The following is a 21,512-nucleotide window of genomic DNA, read 5'->3' on the forward strand; positions in this document are numbered from 1 at the left end:
TTAGTTGGGAAATAGCAGAACTAAGGCGCTGAGGAAATGACCTGGGAACAACTTGACTCCCCATCCTCCTTACTGTGATGTGTACTTCAACAGGCAGAATTAACAATTACAGTAAGTTAATCATAGAAAGAAACGCCATTTCTGGTGCTTTAAAAGATCTTAAGATAAAGTCCTTGTGATCCACTTTTTCCTGTTTTACAAGAAGGGGCAAATTTTTGTATGTGCATTATACAGTTTGTGAGAACAAATACCAATTTGTCTGTCTTCCTGTGTTTCCCCATTGATAATTTCAGAATGGCCAATTTGAACCAAGTTTATCAGTATGGTAGAGTTACGAAGGTCGTACAAATTTTTTTTCAGATCTGTTCTGAGGTACAAGAGAAAGATCTTCATAACACTGCCATTGAGGAAAAACTGGGGAGATGACCAGCTTTTACCCACTCTGTGGCCAAGAGTCGTTAAGTCAGACTAAACGCAGTTCCAGACCACACACAGCATTCTGTGCAAGCAAAACATGCAGGTAAGATGACATGAAAGACAACTGCTGGTTGTTGTCTGTCTTGTTTGTTTTTTTTTTAAATGAGGCTAACAGACATGGAAAGGAACAGGAGATGGACTAGCGGGAGGAAGCTGGGAACATGGGAAAAAGCGGGATTTGTTGCAGTGCTACTATGGAAGGAACACAGGATACAAAAGGAAACCAGCCTGTACTACTTATGAAGCAACCTCTTTTTCACATCTGATTTTTGTCATCAACAAAATGAAAATGAAAACTAATGTAGAAAAAGCTGCACAGGGCAGAACTGTTTTTCATCAAAATCTTTTTTAAAATTAGTATCATTCACTGATACACAAGGTGACACAGACAAGGGTATCTATATTTTCAATAAACAGTGCAGAAACAACATAAACAACTGCAAAAAAATTACAGAATAAACTAAGATTATGACAAGTGAAACTGAAAACAGAAAAATAAAAATTCAAAAAGGATCATTACCAATGACAGCAGTGTAAATGTACACTAAATGTGTACCTTGCGAACCAAGACTGAAATTTTAAAGGGACAAGACATAAAGAACAATCCTCACGTTTCAGTTATAAGGCACAGATATACAAAATAGACTATTTCTTAATGACACATCAGTTAGCAGAATATTTTCATACAGTGCCTGTATGAAAATATTTCCCTAAACGTAAGAACTGTAGTAAACATTCAGATTAAAACTTTACACACGCAACAAAATATGAAGAGATTGTAAACCTATACCAGAGATGCGAATTTTGTAAACATTTTATTCTCTTTTCATCAAATTTTACCAAAACATTTAAGCAGATTTCTATTCCCCTCCATTTTCACCGAAAAAAATGTTTCCATAGCAATTTCTGACTAAAAGTCTGGATGAAAATCTATGAAGTTATGCACCAGAGTCTGTAGCAATGCTATAAGAGATGAATAAGTGAAATAACCCCCAAGGCTGAACTATATTCATTTAATTTTAGTAGTTTAAAAGCTAGTAATATGGGGTACTTCTGTCCTTAGATGAAAAAGACAGGAGTCTCAAACATGATTAATTCCCTCCAAGACACCGAGATAAGCATCGCACCCTGAAGGTGATTTTCACTGTAAATATTCACCTTGTTTACTCACTAATTGTTATCGATTCTGCTATGTAATATGTCTAATCTTCACTTATTAGCAAGAATTGGAATTTTAAATCTAGAACCACACAGACTAGGGTATGACTGTTGCTGCACAGACGCAGTGAGGAGAAAGGAGAGTTCCTCTGCCATGCTGACTAAAATCTTAATACTCGTGTATATATTCAAATGCACAGAAACACATACAAACACGTTAAATATATTTCATAAAAGTAATTGGATGCGTAGAGTTTGAAACACCATAAGCAGTCACAGATTTCTGAAATTAAACAACATACATGAATCATAAGAGACATAACAGGAGGTGTAAGTCAAACTAAGTCAGTTGTTGCATTATCTATAGGGAAAGGTATTGTATCTATTCTGGATTTCTGATTAAAGGATTTATATCCCAAAAGTTTAGGCATTTTCTACCTAAATAATTTATCTAGTAAAAAAATACTTCCTCTGTATACAAATTAAAAAAAAAAGATTGAAAATATATACAGTCTTAGAAAAGATAAGTTACATATGATGAAGTTATTTCTGTGCTCATGTATAGACTTCACACTCTTGTTTCCAGCAAGGTGAGATCATCAGGATTACTATAAGGTCTTGAATTGCTTACACAAAAGTGCTTGCCAAGAGAAAACATAATATATAGACATTATTCAGGTAAGCATATAATTCTGACTATTCCACTCAACACGGTATTCTATTAAAAAGGCAAAAATTCAGCTGAAACAGACACACACTATAATATGCCTGTCTCTTCCAAATCTATTAACACAGTAAAACTCAATTGACAAGTCTACAATTTGAAAAGAAATAGTAATACAATTTGGTCATAGGACGTCCTCTATGTTTTACTGCCTCATATCTAGTTCTATAAACAAGCATTTTAAACATTTTTTGTATATTGGATATGTAAGTTTTTTAAACCCGACTGAAGTTTATTTCTGAGGAAGAATCAGTTCCATAATTCAAAATGGAATGGTTCATGACTGTAAAAAAAACCCAAGATCTAAAATTCTCTTGTGTAATTCAGTTATAAGATGGAGGACAAAAGTCTGGAATATAATCTATTTTGATCTGTTTGGTAATGCAAACCATTTTCTAAAGAAGAACCTGTAGAAGAAAATTGAGACATTTCAGATGTGTGCTAATTGAATTGACAACAGATGTGGTCATAGGAAGAATACAGTGTTACAGGGAATCAAAAGGGGTGAGTTCTTATAGACAGTTAGTTTAATTTTGTTGATAAGAACAGAACATATCCAAAGACACTGTAGAAAAGAAAAGAAAAAAATTGTTAGTAGTTCCATTTAAGGCCTGTCACAGTTCTAGAAAGAACTAGAAATAAAAAAGCAGCAGGTTCCTGAGGCAATATATTAAAGGAATGTTAATAAATTTATCAAAAGAGTTAGAGAAAATAACAAATACTGCAGAGCCACCTTCAGTTTGGGCAACGGCACTTGGAACAATAAAAAAATAATAATTTAAGGATGTCCTTATCAAATTAAAGACTGTGTCAGTAGGGAGGAAGGTCCAGCATATATTTTGTATATTTTGTCCATCGGTGCTTAGAATGGTGAATAATGTGCTTCCATGGAGATCCAAGTGTGCAGGATAATCGGCAGTTCTTTAAAAGTTTAAATTCCTAGGAAACACAAAACTGTTTATAATTTTATAAGATTTCTTTTGTAAGTACGATGCAATTTTAAAGTATATTGGCACTCCCACTTTTTGCTTTCATTTTGGCCATTTGTTAAACTTATCTTGAAAAGACATCTTTCTGATCCTTATCAAATAACCTGTGAGAAATCTGTTTATATATTTATTTTTTCCAACATTCTCCTCTGTCACTCTTTGTTTTGCTTGGATTTCTAGGTAAAATTCTTCTTCATGTAATCTCCATAATGCTACAGAAAATAAACCTAATATTTTATTTTCAGAAGAACTTTCAGAATTTTGCTATTAATATAGTACAGAAGAGTGGTAGATTTATTCTGTTCAGACTTGCTCTATAGTCTATGCCTTGTGTGCTCATTTGTGTGGATTTCCATTATGAATGCTCAGGGGGCTGCTCAAGTGAGTACGAATTAGAAGACTAAGATGTTTGGCAGCAAATCTAGATTTGTTCAGAGGTTCTCAAAGACAGGGATTGGTTTGTTTCTTTTCATCTCCTTCAGAGCCGCTGTCCAGCAGTTTCACTGCCACCATGCTGGGTGGTTTAGTGTTTTTCCCTCTTTTCAGTAAGAGACTACCTACTAAGGAGGCATGATATTGAACAAGGGGAAACAAAAGGATGTGAAAAAATTTCCTGATTTCCTGATGTTTTAGGAGAGGAAGGATTTAACTCTTCCTGCGGAGACTCTGTAATGAAGGGAAGTGGTTGCCTTAGGAAATCTGGGATGTGATCTGTGCAGTCTTAAAGTATGTAAGAGAACTGGAAGTATTTAAAAGGTGCCTTGTACAGCTTGTGCTTCCCATCCTAATTCAGCTATCCAAAAATGTAAATATCTTGACTTAATAGTCACCAGACAGTAGAAGAATGCTGTTGCATATTCTTTGGGACCTTATTTTAAACAGTAACTCTTTACCATTGTCCCAGAGAACATCCAGCAGCATTCTTTTACTGTCTGGTGACAATAATAAGTCAATATATTTACCTTTTTGCATAGCTCTGCAAATCATCTTGGGTAATTTTAGTGAATATAATACTATTATCAAAAGGACAATATTGTAGAAAGATAAAGATTTTGTCTTCTTGCTTGTTATAAATGTACAAGGAAAATAGTTGTTCTGTTTTAAACATGTCAAGAATATTAGAGTTTGTATTAGACAAATTTTTTTTTTAGTTTTAAATATCTTAATGAATAAATTATTTTAAAACAACAGAAAACCTTTTAAGTGGAAAGAATAGTCAAACTGCTACCTGTGTTTCACCTCACCATGATTGTAAATGTGCAGATTTTTAGTTTCATATGGCATTATATATGCAATACTATCTGCTAAATTAATGTCTATAGAAGAGTTTGGACTGCTTACACACACACACATGCTTCCACACTATAGGTAAGATGTTATGCAACTGTCTAAAGGAAAACTGTAAACATCTTTGTCCCTAAAATGGATTAACGCACAAAATATAATTAGAATTTCTCCTCTGAATAAGGAATTAAATTCAACTTAATTGTGTTTTCTTGGCCTTAAAACATTGGAAGAGTTGGATCCAAAATTTTTAGTACATGATTACACATTGTATTTCATTATTTTAATGGCAATCATACTAAAATTATAATTACAATATGTAAAACTGACAGTAATTAAACCTTCTGCAAATATGTTTTTATTTAGATCTTTAATTTTAGCACAACCTTTAACAATATAAGTAACTAATGTTTAATTGCTCCTAGCAATTACTTTAAATTTTAAGTAGGTAACACAATCCTTCAGGAGTGAAAAGGAAAAATTTTTCTTACCTTTAGGTGCCATCTGTAGAAACTGCTTATGAAGTGCATTAAGTTGTGAAACAGTAAGAGTACCACTTCCAGAGGTCTCTACACGTGGAACATGTGGTAAAGGAACAGGGTCAGGAATAACTTTTACATCAGTGCTGATGAAGAAATCAGTTTCTTCTAAAATAATTTCATACTGGATTTTGCTAGAACTCTCAATGTGATGTCGTGAAACCTCGGCCAGCTTTTCAACACTACGAAAGCGTAAACACAGAAAACAATGAGTACTTTTAGTATTAATTTTTTAATCTAAAATTAATATTAACTTAATAACTTGGGTTCAAATTTTACTATGTTTATGCTTTGAGAGCTTTCCTGAAGTAAGAATTACAAATCCTCTCTGTGAATTCTGTTCTCAGAAAAATAATTATGAAGTGTACTCCTCCTCTGGCAGCAAAAACTCTTTTGCCTGTTGTCTGTGATAGAGAAATTTATATAAAGGCATATCTAAGCCACAGAAAAGATCTTATGGAAAAATATGAAAGGGTAAGACTTTCTTTATTTCATAAACGTTATATGGGTTGAGCATACATACTCCATCTGTAATCATCCTTTAGCCTATTTCAATGCCTTGTCTTCTGCTCTGCCCTGAAATGCTAGATGTATAAAGCACTTTGTAAAGTAGCATTGTGGAGGGACTTATGAACTCCTGTTTCAAGTGTAATGAGTACAATTTATACAGGGAAAGGTGTCAGCTGTCCATAATGTTCAACTAGATATAGTTTTGGCCTGGGCTGTCAGGTCAAAGGACACGACCTGTAAATATTGTGTCTTTGGGAGCAGGAGAGCAAATAAAACTGTCTGGAAGGCAGAGGCTCAGCCTCTTTGAGCTAGGGCCTTCATATGCTTCAGACTGGTGACAGCCAACAGAACTTCACCAAGGGCAAGTTGTACCTGACAAATTTGGTGGCCTTCTATGACACGGTTACAGCACTGGCAGATGATGGAAGAGCAACTGACACTGTTCCACACAGCATCCTTGTCTCTTAACTGGAGAGACATGGATTTGATGGGTGGAGCACTCAGTGGATAAGGAATTGGCTGGATGGTTGCACTCAAAGAGTTGTGGTCAATGGCTCAATGTCCAAGTGAAGACCAGTAAAAACTGGTGCTCATCAGGGGTCCATACTGGGACCAGTGCTGTTCAGCGTCTTTGTGGTGACATAGACAGTAGGATTGAGTGCACCCTCAGCAAATTTGCTGATGGCACCAAGCTGTGCGGTGTGGTCAACATGCTGGAGAGAAGAGATGCCATCCAGAGGGACCTGGACAGGCTTGAGAGGTGGGCCTGAGTGAACCTCATGAGGTTCAATAAAGCCAAGTGCAATGTCCTGCACCTGGGTCGGGGCAACCCCCAGTATCAATACAGGCCACAGGATGAAAGGATTGAGAGCAGCCCTGAGAAGGACTTGGGAGTGCTGGTGGACAAAAAGCTCAACATGGCTTGACAATGTGCACCTGCAGCCCAGAAACCCAACTATATCCTGGGCTGCACCAAAAGGAGCATGGCTAGCAGATCCAGGGAAGTGATTCTCCTCCTCTACTCCTCTCTTGTGAGATCCCACCTGGAGTACTGTGTTCAGCTCTGGAGCCCCCAGCATAAAAAGGACATGGACCTGTTGAAGTGGGTCCAGAGGAGGACTACAAAGATGATCAGAGGGCTGGAGCACCTCTCTCATGTGGACAGGATGAGAGAGGTGGGGTTGTTCTGCCTGGAGGAGCAAAGCCTCCAGGAAGACCTTACAGCAGCCTTCCAGTACCTAAAGGGGGCCTACAAGAAAACTGGAGGGGGACTTTTTACAAGGGCATGTAGTGACAGGACAAGGGGTAATGGTTTTAAACTGGAAGAGGATAGATTTAGATTAGATACTAGGAAGAAATTCTTTACTGTGAGGGTGCTGAGGCACTGGCACAGGCTGCCCAGAGAAGCTGTGGATGCCCCATCCCTGGAAGTGTTCAAGGCCAGGCTGGATGGGGCATTGAGCAACCTGGTCTGGTGGAAGGTGTCCCTGCCCGTGGCAGGGGGGTTGGAACTAGATGGTCTCTAAGGGCCAAACTTTAAACCTTCAACTCAAATCATTCTATGAATGAAATCCTATATTTCTGTCTCTTGTCTTGGTCTTGCCCTGACATGGATCGACCAGCACAGTCCCAGGTATGCTTCAAAAATGAGTACAGGCGAAACGTTTTCCAAAAGGCAGTGATCCCTTTTTTTTGGAAAGTAAAATCCTTTAATGAAATGGACATAGGTCATTCTATGCCAGATGGCCTAAGTGTCATAGAGTGGTCCCAAGCGCATTTTATTTACTAGGACAGCAAACTTGCAAAGAAGAAGTTGTTGTGTTTTTTTTTTTTTTTAATGGACCTCGAAATAATGTTGAGAAATGTTATACATCATGGTAATGATAGCAAGTGGAATTTTCCAGCATGTGTGAAGCACTAGAAAGAAAACAACCCCACAATTCAAAGTAACAGAAGCCACTGAAATGATACAGAGGCTTCTACTAAATCGAATAACTGGTTGTCTGCTGATGCTTGTAAACCTGCTAAACCCATAGTGTAGAAAAAGAGCAAAACTGATAATTACCTCTACTGCTGCCATCAGACCATGTAATCATCCAAGGAATTAGTTATTACCATTGAGGTATTTAAGATACAATTAAATTCCAGTTCATGAAATGAAATGATTATTTTCTATGTATTTTTTTCAGGTTATTTGCTACTATATATATGACTGTCTTTACTAGCATAGACTAGTTTGGAAAAAAAAAGGTTCCTGTTTAAACTTGGGTATACATTACCTTGACATTTCTGCCAAGAATCTGGATTCAAGCCACTTTTCCATATCTTTATAAGCCTCTTCTGTTTTCATTGTTAACTCTTCAACAAATGCTAAAGCTTTTTCTTTTATAAGTTCTAGTCGAGATTTTGCAGCTACTTCTGTTTAAACAGTAATACCGTAATAATAATTATAAAATTTGAGGAAAATTCTCAGTCTTAAGCATTTAAAGTTTAACATGTTTACCAGTTTTTAGGCAGTAAAATATTTATTTCACTTCTTATATTCTTGAACAAATTATTTTTCAGAATCACCCCTATTACACCATGTATTTTACAAAAGTGTGTCTTCTATAAGCATCAGAATTCACAATGTAACAAATACCTTGATAAAACTAATATAGAGGTGCAGGGGATGTTTAATTAGAGAGTGACATTGAACTAAATTGACACTACACAGCCACAGATCTAGAAGCTTAATGATGCAAGTGTGAGTACCCTGTTATGGATACATTTTAAAGAAAACACATCTAAATCATTATATATGTTAAATCACAAAAAAAGTTTGCTTTTCTGTTTCTAACCCCCAGCTCTTTAAAATTAATCTCACTGGTTTTCCTCCAAGCTTCCTACATATAATTGTTTTATATCCTCATACTCAGGTTGCATTAGAAAAGAGTCTGGTTAGTAAGCACTAAGAAAATAATTCACCTCCACCAAAATAATGCATAGAGTATTTTCATGAAACTATAAAAAACATTTGAGTTTCATGATTTTTTGTTTTCAGAATGGGAAGAACTGAGGGAAAAAAAAACACCTGGTTTCTCACTGAGAGGCTAATACTTTGAAGAAAGGAGCTAAAAGGACAAGAAAGGGGAACAAGTCAGCAATGTCTGAAGTGAAAAGGATGCCAACTGGATGAAAGGACAGCAAAGATAATGTATTGAGAGACACATGGAACAGGAACTGAAAGACATTCAAAGTCTTACAAAAGAAGAGTAAGAAAAGAGGACCAGTGGCTGGAGATTATTCTCAATCCTGAAGGCAAGTTCAGTACTCAACTCCAGAATCTATTAAACAATTAATATTATATAGTAACTAGTAGAGTGACTTCAAAGTTAAAGACTGTAAAATTATTTACATTATAATCCTTATTCTATACGTTACTAAGTTTTCAAAACACTTAAATTTGGGGCTGAAACTTTCTTTAGGCAACCAACGTAGAAAGATAGACCCTGAAAAATACAAGGCATGTCCTTCTAATGTTATTTCTCAGCCACAGTAGAATACAACTCTGCACATGTTCTGTTTTGAGCAAGAAAGAGTTGACTTTCAAAATTTTAAACATAGAATGCATTGGGTCTCATGGAGGGCTATTTGATGGCAAAAACAGGATTAAAGGTTCTAAGCAACTAAAAGTACCTTAAGAGGATGCTTTGTGCCTGTCTAGTCACCTTTCTTTAATATGGTTTAAGGCTGCCTTATTTGTGACTTCTCTGCATTTTCCTTGAGTAGCTGCTGCCAGTACGATACGAAGATAAGTCTATGACAATTTTTGTCTCCCTGCATTTTCAGAAGCAGGTACTGCACATTTCACTGATAAAACTGCTCTCTTAACAGTAGCAAAATAAAAGGCAAGGCACATTGATACAATACAGAAATGGAATATGAAATCAGTTGGTATGTTTTTTTAAACTGTCTGCAACTAGTGACTTTTCTAGTCTTTATGTATCTCTATAACCAAACGCACAAGCATCCACTTACCATAGCTGTAAGTGAAACTATGATCCTCAAATGTACCAGATACATGTCTGTGCAATTATCCAATACAGCTCAGCAGATTTAGTCATCTTTAGGTTCTTATCTTAGCTTTTTTGTTAAATATAAGGTGAAAATGAAGCAAACTCAAGAAAACAAAACTTGTCAATGAATCAAGATTTTCAAAGTTACTACCATTCCTCTCCTTACTATTCCAAAACCTTAAAATACTTATTTCTAAACTACTTTTGGATTAAACGATGTTGAAGTGGTAGGTGTACAAGCATTTGGTCTGTTGTGGACCTAAAGAAGCCTTAGGAATTTGTGTTTTGTTCATTAATTGCTGTTTTCCCTCTACTTTTCATAATAAATACTATGCAAAAATTAGCCTGCCAAGATGGTAACATAATGACAGGCTTGCCAACTGTTGACAAATAGAATCTCTGACAAGATCTTCTGCCTTCCATTAAGTGAGAAAGAAGTCTTCTTCTTCCAGTCTAAGCCCATCTCCAAAAAAAATTTCAACCCATTTTCAATGTGGGACTTCTGTTTTTCAGACATCTAGTTTGCTTGGAAGTTATTGGGTAAGACAGATAAAGAGACCAACTGAACAATATGTTGTTTTTTGAATGGTCTGTCTGGAAAGGAGTTTGGAAGGATAAACAATCTGTGTCTTCCTGCTTGAATCTCATGCAGCTTGAGGAAGAAGGAATCGGAGAGAAGAGTACCAATGAAATATATAATTGCCAATAAATTCTTTCCCAGATCAAAAAACATTTCAAATACTGAAAGATGAAGAATGGATGACCACCTATGTGAAATTTATTTTCTCATGACGAAAACTTGCTTAGTCATGGAAAAATAAATTAAACAGAAGAAAACTAAAAGAAGAATGAAAAACACATTTTTATTTTAAATAGATCTACCACAAAATCACTGATGACTACTACCCTAAAAAGATTCCTGATTTCTCCAGACACTCCTTTCTTTCCCCTCCTTCTTCTTACTTATCCATCCATTCCACCTAGAGCTTCCATCTAGTTTTGACTATTACACTACCTAAATTAGGAATAATGATCACCTGCCAATACAAGCAATCAAATAGTAACATACCTTCATGTTTCAAGGCACTGAAATACTCTTGTTTTATTTTAAGAGTCAGTTCTCGTTTCTTTAATTCTTCTGGAGTTATAGGACCTGGACTGACTTCAACCACAGATGCAGTAGAAGGTGGTCCTGCAGGAAAATAGAACTCTCACAGTCTTTGACTTTGCTGGTTTACATATCACAAGATATCACGTTTTTTAAAATGAAAAATGGCACTACCCACCTTACTTAATGCAACTGTTTATGAGAATACGAAGGTGGTTATTCAGGTATCTTATATCAAAATAACATTTTTAGATTTTTTCAAATGTGATTTACATCTGCAAGACACGCTAAGATTAATACTAAAATTACTCCAGCATACACAACCCTTAAAATTAGTTAAATAACATCCTAAAATATATTTCTGAATGGAAATCATGACTGCATAGGTGTGCCTCTGTTGTGATCCTAGATGGTCAAAATGTCCTCTTTGATCCTAATCTACCCATTTATCACAACCAGCACATAAATAAACCTCTTTCGAATGATAGCTGTTCCTTCTGGAGCAAATTCAGGTTTAGCAAACTGTAGTAAAAATGCCATGTTAGTTAATATCCTTGACTACCATCAAAACAGTAAAAAGAATAATAATGCTATTTAAAAAAAAATCATAATATCAGAAAAAAAAATAAGAGGTATGTTCTTAAACCATTCTGTTAGCTGCTTTTGCAGATTGTTTTAACTTACATATCTATGAACAGACATTGTAAAAGCATTTTATCATGTTTTTAAAGATTGTGTGAAATTCTGTAATCATAACACTATGATTATTACTCAAAAATATTTAAATATTTGTAACTGCTTTGTTACGAGAAGAGCAGATGGAGCTGTTACAGAAAAAAATAATGACGTGCATGATACATAAAGCATATGGTCATGAAGCAAATGGTCAAATCTAGAAGTGATAAAATTATATGTGATAAGTTGTATCACTTAGTTACTAGCCTATAGCTGTATCCTAAGGAATTCTATTTGGCAAGAAATCAAAGTTGATACTTCAGTAACAGATACATCAGTTGATATTTCAGCTTCTACCATGAGGAATGCATAGCTGAGTTCTACTTGCAGTTCTGTCACCTTAGAGTTTTGTGATTTCAGGTTAAATCATCTAGTACCAGGTCTGAACAAAAAATTAGTTCCAAGAAGCAATCCACAAACCCCAACCTAGCCGCTTGAAATACAGTAGATGATAGCTGCTATTTTTTTATCACAAAGCTTTTCCAGAAATCTGAAAACCTGCTGGATTTCTGGGCTGGATTGAAATGCTAAGCATACACCTAAGGCTGCCTGAGGCTCACAAATTAGGTATCCATATGGCTAAGTATTGTCAGGAATATACTTATTCGCTGTATTATGAGCGGAATCAGCCAGAGAGAGAACACTGAGTACAGTGCAAATAAAATGTCAAACTGAAAAAGTAAGACACTTTATGCATAATAAACTTGCAGTTACAGACGTCTTGCTTGGAAATGGAGTACCTGCATTTCAGGCTACCCTCACACCCACAGGGCCTGAGCTCCTCTCTTGCCGTGTAGACTGTCTTTACAAAAGATACAAGGTTTTGGCTACTAGCCTTGCTTCCTGCTGGAGCTATGACATTGTGCAGAAAGAAGTGGAAGTTAGTGGAAGTTACTTAAACCACTACCCCGGTCAAGGAAGTATTTATGAAAAAAAAAAAAGAAAGTATAAACAGCATTGCAGGTCAGCATTCCTTCCAGCAGGCTGCCTGAATTGCTAGACTAAAAAGACAGGGGGGTTTAGGTCTGTTCCTCTTTTTCAAATAAATTTTGTATTCTTACCTGGTTGGACAGATTCTTGCCAGGGTTATAAGCAAGATCTACCTCAATGCGAGTTCTGGTGTTTTTAGGACTACATGTGCCATTAGATTTTATGATCTTTGTTTACACCATGTTACAGTTATATATAAAAATTATGGACTTTGATAGATCCATGCCACATGGCTGATAAATTAATTCCAAAATATCTTGGGATATGGAATAATTTTTCCACTCTATTCCAGTACTTTTATTTTAACACTTATGGCTGGAAAGTAGACAGAATTTAATGGAATTCTATTTAATTCGATAAACTAGTTCTAACTATTTACTTCTAAAACAGCACATGAAGAAAAAAAAATACTTACCTTCTAGGTTCTAGTTAGAATATTTATTTGCACATAACAATAAGCACAACACATATGATTAAATAAATGCAACTGTCACTCAAAAGACTCTGCACTCCTTTATCACCAACAGCTTTTCACACTGATATGTCACATTTGGTATTTCAAAAGAGAAATTAAATCCAAATTAAATGTCTTGGCTTACTCTTTTCTGTATTACTCATGTAATTTGTATTTAAGTAATTTCAAGCACTCTAAAACAAATTCCACATTTCAAATACCTTTCTTTTTAGTAGCTGATTTGGAAGAAAGCTTTTTGGCATCTTTGGTATCTTTCCCAGCAGCTTTTCCTGACAGTGTCTGTGAAGATTTCAGATCTCTCCGTTCTAGCTGCTGACGTTCTTTTTCTTCCTCCATTTCTTTAGACTCTATTTCAGCTGTTACCTTGACACCATAGTCACACATAGTAAAGTACATAGTACCAACACGCTGCAGCTACTGTTTTAAATAGCTTATAATTACTGAAAGTAATTGCTAAGACATACACACATAAATAAAACTATTTAAACTAATTACATTGATTACATTTTAATTATTTATCAAAAGTAAAATTCTACAGCAAACATGCAAGACAGGGAGACAGTGGTTTTAATTCTTGTAATCTATTACCTGTACTCTAGGAAAAGGTGAGAAATGTTAAGAATTAACACTATGCAAAGCAAGTCTACAGTTACACTGTAAAGGTGTGAAAATTCACTTAGTTTAAAATGATCAAAGAGGAAAAAAAAGCAAACTTAGAAACCAACCATTTGAAAACCCACTTAATTTACTTTTACCTATATATAAAAAAGAATGTAACCATAGCTTTTGAAGCTGTGAAAGGTTTGAGCAAACATTGCATCACAGGATAAACTTGTCCCTCTTCTCATGCTTCTATTGAGGGATAAGAGGAGAGTTTATTATAGAAGAAGGTGATATACAGACTCAACAAAGTATTTCTCTCAGTAATGAAAGGAAAGGGTCAGTTATAAATACAGAGGTGCTGATAATACACAGATTCCAACATTTTCCTCATAGAAACACACTCAATAGAAATATCAAGAGTGGAGCAAGAGGCAAGTAATTGAGATACACCGTGTGAGGGCTGTGTGTTTAGGCTGCCCACTGAATGGGAGGGTTTGACTGACTGACCCAGAAATATTTAAGTAAATAAAACATTCCTTACCATGTTTGATAGCACTGTTACCGCTGTTTGCCATGTAGATGTAATAAGCTTTTCATCTCTCCCAAAAGACGTCACTCCATTTTCACAACTCTCATCCTTAGCACTCTTCTGGAGAGTTGCCTTGGGTTTTGACTTCGTAATATTTATTTCTGGTGAAGGCAGTTTCCAAGAAACTAGAGGGATCCTTAAAAATAAAATATAAGGCATAATTCAAACCCTCTTTCTATAAAGAGTGTTAATTTATAACTACATTGGAGAATATGCTAGAAGAATGAGAACACTATTTTCATAATTTGCCATAGCAACAGAAAAAGGATGAACTTTCCTTGTGACCAAAAGTGGTGAAATGTGTGGATGACAAAAAAACTATCTAGTTTAACTACAGAAGCTAAGAAATAACAATAGATGCATAAAACTACGTCAAATGACTGTGTGATCTGCTGATATATTCCACATGGGCTAGAAGCACAGCCTCATTACTCAGATAGTTTCTATATGAACTGTAAGTACTTTAAAAAAAGCAGGTGTCATTATTGACGGCATTTTTGATACTGTAAAATTACATGATGCTATCTCTTGCCTTTTAATATGGCATTCAGTTCTATGCATCTTTGTAGGCTGCTCTGATTTATTTTTGTCATCACATAACCCATTTAATTATGTTTATTGTTGCAAATTTTAAACCTGTTAATGTTCCATAATAATATTTAACTTACTTATGTGAAGATTGTGCTGGAAACTGTCAGCAACACAGAGTGAAGTAGGAACCATTTCTATAGCAGATTTCATTCAAAGACAGCTTTTAAAATCTTTTATAATTCAGTGATGTATTAGTGAAAATGGTATAGGTAAACCAGTAAAAAATCATGGATAAATTACATCTATAAGGTGATTTAAGACTCATCATTTTACTATAAACCCTAGTTATTTGTTGATATTCATATAATTTATTAATGCATTTCTACCTCCTTGATTTGTTTTGGTCTTCTTTCTGCTCTATGTCAATAATATCTAGCAATGGGATTCTAGTAAAATCTTGACCATCGTCTGTTGGTATTTTTCCTTCCATTGCCCTATAATAGTCATGAAGAAGTCTCTTCGTATCTTGGAAACGATCCACTTCAGCCTCAAGAAGGACAGAAAGATTGCAAGTCAAAACAGGACAGAGCAACATTCTATTACATTTTTAAATACATGATAGCAGAAGGAATTCTAAATCCTAAGAGTTTGAGGGAGAGCAACAAACATAACCATATTTTTTTGAAAATTTGTAGTATAGTCAATGCATACTTATACTTGCATCTATAATGTCTTCATACCTGTGTTTCTAAGAATTGTTGTTAGAACAGGAAAAATGATCTACAGTAAATAATGTTTGATGTACTGAATTTAATGACAATATTTTTTGATCTGTATGTATTTTATAGTAGCAAGTACACTAGTACCAATAAATTATACTTTTTTTTGTTCAAAATAAGTAAAAACCTTAATAGCATAAAATAAAAGGGCTTACGTGATTTTAAAAGACATACAGTTTTTCTGGACCAAAGAAACCAACAGACTCTATGTACCTAGGTGTCTTTTCGTGATCTTTTTTGTGTGAATCATCTTAGAAGAAATCAATATTCAAAAGATAAAAAAACATTTAACACCTGTCATGTTTTGATTTATTGATACAGTATGGTGTTAGTTTCTAACTGACAAAACAGTACTAAATATTCATGGGAAAATGCACAAAACCACATTCACAAAACAAAGGATGAAACCTTTGTGGTGTAAACCAGCACGTATCCATAAGTTAAGGAGAAAATATGTTCTAGCGTAACATTGTGTACACAGAAAGGTGGGAAGAAATCTGATAAACGGCATTTATACAAATCTATGTGTTTATACAGTAACAGAGCCACCTGGGGATTATATGTAACTTCCCACAGAAAAACCACAGACAAGAGCACTCAATACCAAAGTGCCTATTTTTGGCTGGTTGTCAAACAAAGCCATAACATAACAATACAGTTATTGTATTTTTAGTTCTGTAGTTTTACCATTAATAATTCATGTATTCCGAGGAGTATATACTAAGAAAGCCAAAAATTGTTTCCTTTGCATTTTTCTTTTGGAAAACAAAAGCTTATATATGGTTAATACATGTATTTGTAATTTTAAATGGCTATTCTGCATATCCACATAAAAGAGATCAAATTAGATTCATAGTGAATCTCCTCTGGACTGCATCAAATGTAACCATGAAATCCTGCTAGAAGAGAATTAGGATTGCAAAACTATACATGAATATAAAAGAAGAAAAATAAAAGATTTAAGATTAGCAATACTACTTTAATTTCAAGATATATTTTAAAATACTCAGTCACGTAAATATCCTAATTACAGGATGAATGTGGTTCAGTTAGTCAGCAGTAGTTTGCTATTTTGACCTCTCTCTTTAGTTGGTGGCCTTAAGTCTTTATTTAGGGCATTACTTGGAAAACAGAGTTAATAATTTCCTTAATATCATAACTGACTACTTCACAAACTTTACTTAAATTACCACAACACTCATACAGGATAAGAGTGGTTATCTTGTTTATTAAACATACAAAAATAGAAGAGAGAGAATTTAAGGGCAGGAAACTCACCCTAAGCTGCTTAGGCCTGATTTTCAGCCAAATTAGCATCACATGGCATGTGTTTAAAGCAGTTCTCATTGGTCTTCTTTAAAGTTGCCAAAACTTTTCCAGAATGCTCACTCAGTTTACAGAAAAGCCTGCCTAGTCCAGCCTAGTCTAGTCTATTCCAGTCCAGCCCTAGACCAAATGTTTGCACCTAGAACAGCAGTCACAGGGAAATCTCTGCTTCAGGAGCTGAAGTAATTAATGGTGAGGCTGAATGAAAGGAAAGGCTTAATGCGGGAGAGAGGGGAGCCAACTAGTTGAAGATTATCTATTGAAAACTTTAGTTAGATATGTGAAAGCTGGGTCATATTTGCATGGAATTTCTCAAAAGTAACAAATGATAGCATATTCTCAGAAACATACCTTGCAGGGTTTTTTTTAGTCTGTAGGTAAGATTTGCAGCCACACCAGTGAAGTCAGAACTGAAATAATTTTGTGATACGGGAAATACAGGACAACCTTAACAGCAAATGGGTCTACAACAGCAGTGTACTATGTGATTTGTAAATTAAGGGTAGACATAAATATGATCACAGAAGGATAAGCAGCTTTAACAGTTCTGTTACAAAACTCAGATGATTTACTGGACTGATAAAATTGCAAAAAGTAGCACTATACAACACAGACTGAAAGTCTGGGGGATTGGACAGTAACAATGGTATTTTTATTAACCATTTCTGCCTGCCTAACAGTTAAATGTTTGGAATGCCATCTACTTTTTGTCTTTTAACTCTCTAGATAAATTCAGAAGAGTCATGAACAGTTGCTTATCTAATTCTCAATCCCTCACTTATTTGGAGACAACCATACAAAATTCCTCTGAGGCTTACTGTCCTCCAAATCTAATTCATTGTCCCCTTCCACCGCACTCTATAGTAGATGCATACCTGCATAATTGAAAAGAAATGGTTCATTGCAATACCCCTGTGATCTTGTAACCAGCCATCATTCATGATAGTAGTACGTTCCTGCTCTGCTTCTTCCCTTCTGTTATCACAGATATCCCAGAGACGATTTCTTAGGTCCTAAAATACATAATATGTGTGTGTGTGCGTATATATATTATATATATATTAATAATAATCAAATATGAGAAATAACTATGAAAGAAAAAATACCTTTTGTATATTTATTATTTAAAATTATATTTTTTGCCTGTGCACAAGGCATCTTCCCATTTGGGGATTTTTCTTTGTTGTTATATGTTAAAGCCTGATCACCAAGTCATGTGCTTACAAATAGCTGACAGGAAACAGCTTTACAAATACACCAGCGAGAATACAAAGATATGACATGAATGTATAGGTTGCTTTCCTCACTTTCCTCAGGCAGAGAAGACCTATCTAAGCTAGACAAAGACATGAAAATATGAATAGTTAAGCTCCCAACTGCACCAACAACTTTCTGCTTGAATGGTTTGCTAACTAATACTTTGTAAGAATGATACTTTAAGGGGACGTGTAATAGGAAAAATTCTGAGAAAATTATGTCACAGTTCAAGTATTCTTCCAATTAGCTCCAAGCCATTTTTCTTTAATGTTCATTATAACTAAGGGCTCTTCAACTAGTGATTATATCTAATAGCGGCACTATGTGGCTCACTGACAGCACTGAAGACCTACTAAGTATACAACATGCAAGCAAACCCTCTGTTCCCTCCTGTCATCTCTGCATGGAAATAGAGTGACAGACCTCTATGTAATAAGAGGTGACAGGAAAAGAAGAGTGCTGTTAAATACAGTGTTAAGGTAGGCTCAGACAACCTGTCTCTTGGGCTCCAAGCAGTTCTACCCCACCTAACCTGTTTCAGGATAAAAAGAAAAGACTACTAGCCCTGCAATGAGGAGGTTAGGCTTCAAGTGATAACCAACTCCATATTCACAAGTCCTCAGTCTCAGCCTAGTATGTCAGATCTTGTTTCTCTCCCACTGTCCATGGACTTCAGAAGAATCCAGTTGTCCTATGTTGGACAAAAGCCACAGGGAAGCTCAAAAATAAGCAGTCCTTGGGATACCTAATACATCAGTGACGGCATAGATAGAAGATAGCCAAGGTAAAGACTATCAGACATTCATGGCTGTCCACATTGTAGGATACACACATAAGGATATGCTATCGAGTAAAAAAGATACAAACATACAACATATCTGTTTTGCAGTGGTGGGTTGACCTTGGCTGGCTGCCAGGTGTCCACCAAGCGGCTCTATCACTCTGCCTCCTCACAGGACAAGGAGAGAAAATATGATGGAAAAGTTGATGGGTCAACATAATGATGGAGAGATCACTCAAGTATTACCATGATGGGCAAAACAGGCTCAGCTTGGGGAAATTAATTTCATTTGCTGACAGTTAATAACAGAGCAGAATAGTGAGAAACAGAACAAAACTAAAAATGCCTTTCCCCCATCCCCCCTTCTTCTCCCCAGACTCAACTTCCTTCCTGAGTCTTCTACATTCCTGCCCCAAACTAGCACAGGGAAGATGGGAATGGGGCGTTGCAGTTAGTTCATTATGCATTGTCTCTGCTGCTCCTTCCTCCTCATGCTCCTCCCCTGCTCCAGACTGGGGTCCCTCTCATGGGCTGCTGTATTTCATGAATTGCAACGTGGGTCCTTCCCATGGGCTGTAGTTCTTCAAGAACTGCTCCAGCATGGGTCCTTTCTATATGTGCAGTCCTTCAGGATCTCACTGCTCCACTATGGGTGTCCCATGGGTCTCAAGTCCTGCCAGAACACCTGCACCAGCAAGGGCTCCTCTCTGTGGGCCACAGTTCCTGCTGGGAGCTGGCTCTGGTGTGGGCTCTCCACAGGCTGCCACTACTTTCAGGGCACATGCACCTGCTCTAGCATGGAGTTCTCCATGGGCTGCAGGGTGGATATCTGTTTCACTGTCATCCTCCATGAGCTGCAGCAGAACACCTTTGTCACCATGGTCTTCTCCACAGGCTGCAGGGGAATCTCTGCTCTGGTGCCCGTAATACCTCCTCCTCGTCCTTCTTCACTGACCTTGGTGACCGCATAGTCCTTGCTCTCACATTTTGTCACTCCTCTCTCACAGCTGCCACGCAGCATTTTTTTCCCTTTCTTAAATATGCTATTACAGAGGCACCATCACAGTCACAGATTGGCTCAGCTTTGGCCAGCAGCAGGTCTATCTTGGAACCAGCTGACAGTGGCTCTGTTTGACATGGGGGCAGCCCCTGATGTCTTCTCACAGAAGCTATCTCTGTAAACCCTCTGCTATCAAAACCTTGCCAGATAAACCCAACAGTATACAAAAAACCCGGATGTTTTGTACAAACTCATGTACAGCTCCTTCCAGTACTTTCCTGAGACATGTAAGGAGGAACACTTTGTTCTCACATTATTCAAATCACAGTTTTCATTTACTGTAAGCAGTGGCGATAATGGGAAATGGAAACAGTGAGGTATCTTCCTCTGGAGAAGCTAAAAGTATGTTTTATGTGTGTCTTTTTTTTCCCACCACTCTTCCTCTTTTCAAAGTGAAAGAGCTTCTCTCTCCGTCTTTCCTTGTACTCGGTGAAAAAAAAAAAAAAAAAAGAAAAAATCGCTGCACGTGCTAAGTCCTCTCTTATCTGGAAGGAAAAGTAGTGGGACCAAGTGACTGACAGTGTTAAATGACAGCAATGGAGTGAGAAGGAGGTTGGAGAAATTGCTGAAAGACAGTGTAACAGAGATGTGCTGCTGACATGTATTTTATCCAGTAATTCTGAGTTTGGATCTTAAGGATGCCAAAGCCTTGGCTGCCCTTTGTGCTTTACAACTTTGAGGAGCTTTTCACCCATCACAAAATGGGGTGGATATTTACATTTTTCAGTTGATATCAAGAAATTTGGTTTTCAGGTTTCACAGATGTCAGCTTCCAGTGTGGACAGTGTTTCAGAAACAGTCCAGCTGAGATGGCAGAGTTGAGCAGTCTAGGAAAACTGAAAATGCTTGAGGAAAAACATTCCACTAATTATGACTCTTTTCACTTCCGCTCTCTCCTTTTCTAGCATAAAGGAAGGATGGATGACAGAACTCTCTCATTCAGAGAGGTACAATGGGCAGGCCTTTAAAGTGCAGAGGAAGTACCATCTTCAGACTCACCCACAGGTTTGGGATCCAGAAGGACCAGAACAGATCATTCAGAAAGAGAAATTCTGGAAATCATATATTTGCTCCAAACTGCCTTACTGTGCTTAGCCTTATCGCAGTATCTGAGTCTCACTGCAATATGTGGGACTGCCACCTCCTCTTAACTTAATTTGAAATGGACAATGTCAAACGTGGATTTCTGTTATGAAAGAAAGGCCAAATATTTAAAATTTTAGCTTTCTAAAGAATAGGACAGAGTGATTTCAGTCTTTTTATAATTTCATTTAGCAGAAATTAGGAATATGGGTGATGATTTTTAAGTCCTCTACTTCATTCTATTGAAATAATGCTATAGAAAAGAAGGTCTGATGCTTTTTCCATCTCACTGAATTAATCCATGATTCTACCAATGTTCCCTTCAACTAACAACGTTGCCAGCATTTTTTTCCCGTTTGCTGGGAGCATTTCCTGATACAAAGTCAATTAAAAATCATGTCTGTCCTGAACTGGGAATCCCATAAATTCAAAGATAGCTCTGGTTCCTGCCTATGT

General features: G+C 36.4%; 1 protein-coding gene across 1 annotated transcript in view; it reads right to left on the reverse strand.

Moving 5' to 3' along the window:
* The window catches only part of SPEF2 (sperm flagellar 2), an 87,302-nt gene that overhangs the window by 25,328 nt on the left and 40,462 nt on the right, over positions 1-21,512 (reverse strand). The window contains exons 22-28 of the mRNA XM_055791631.1: positions 17,751-17,888; positions 15,157-15,317; positions 14,192-14,375; positions 13,248-13,410; positions 10,809-10,931; positions 7,961-8,099; positions 5,124-5,353 (exon numbers count right to left, since the gene is read on the reverse strand). Coding sequence (XP_055647606.1) covers positions 5,124-5,353; positions 7,961-8,099; positions 10,809-10,931; positions 13,248-13,410; positions 14,192-14,375; positions 15,157-15,317; positions 17,751-17,888 — 1,138 coding nt within the window. The remainder of the gene's footprint in view (positions 1-5,123; positions 5,354-7,960; positions 8,100-10,808; positions 10,932-13,247; positions 13,411-14,191; positions 14,376-15,156; positions 15,318-17,750; positions 17,889-21,512) is intronic.

The sequence above is a fragment of the Falco peregrinus genome, chromosome Z (assembly GCF_023634155.1).
Source record: "Falco peregrinus isolate bFalPer1 chromosome Z, bFalPer1.pri, whole genome shotgun sequence".
Classification (NCBI taxonomy): domain Eukaryota; kingdom Metazoa; phylum Chordata; class Aves; order Falconiformes; family Falconidae; genus Falco; species Falco peregrinus.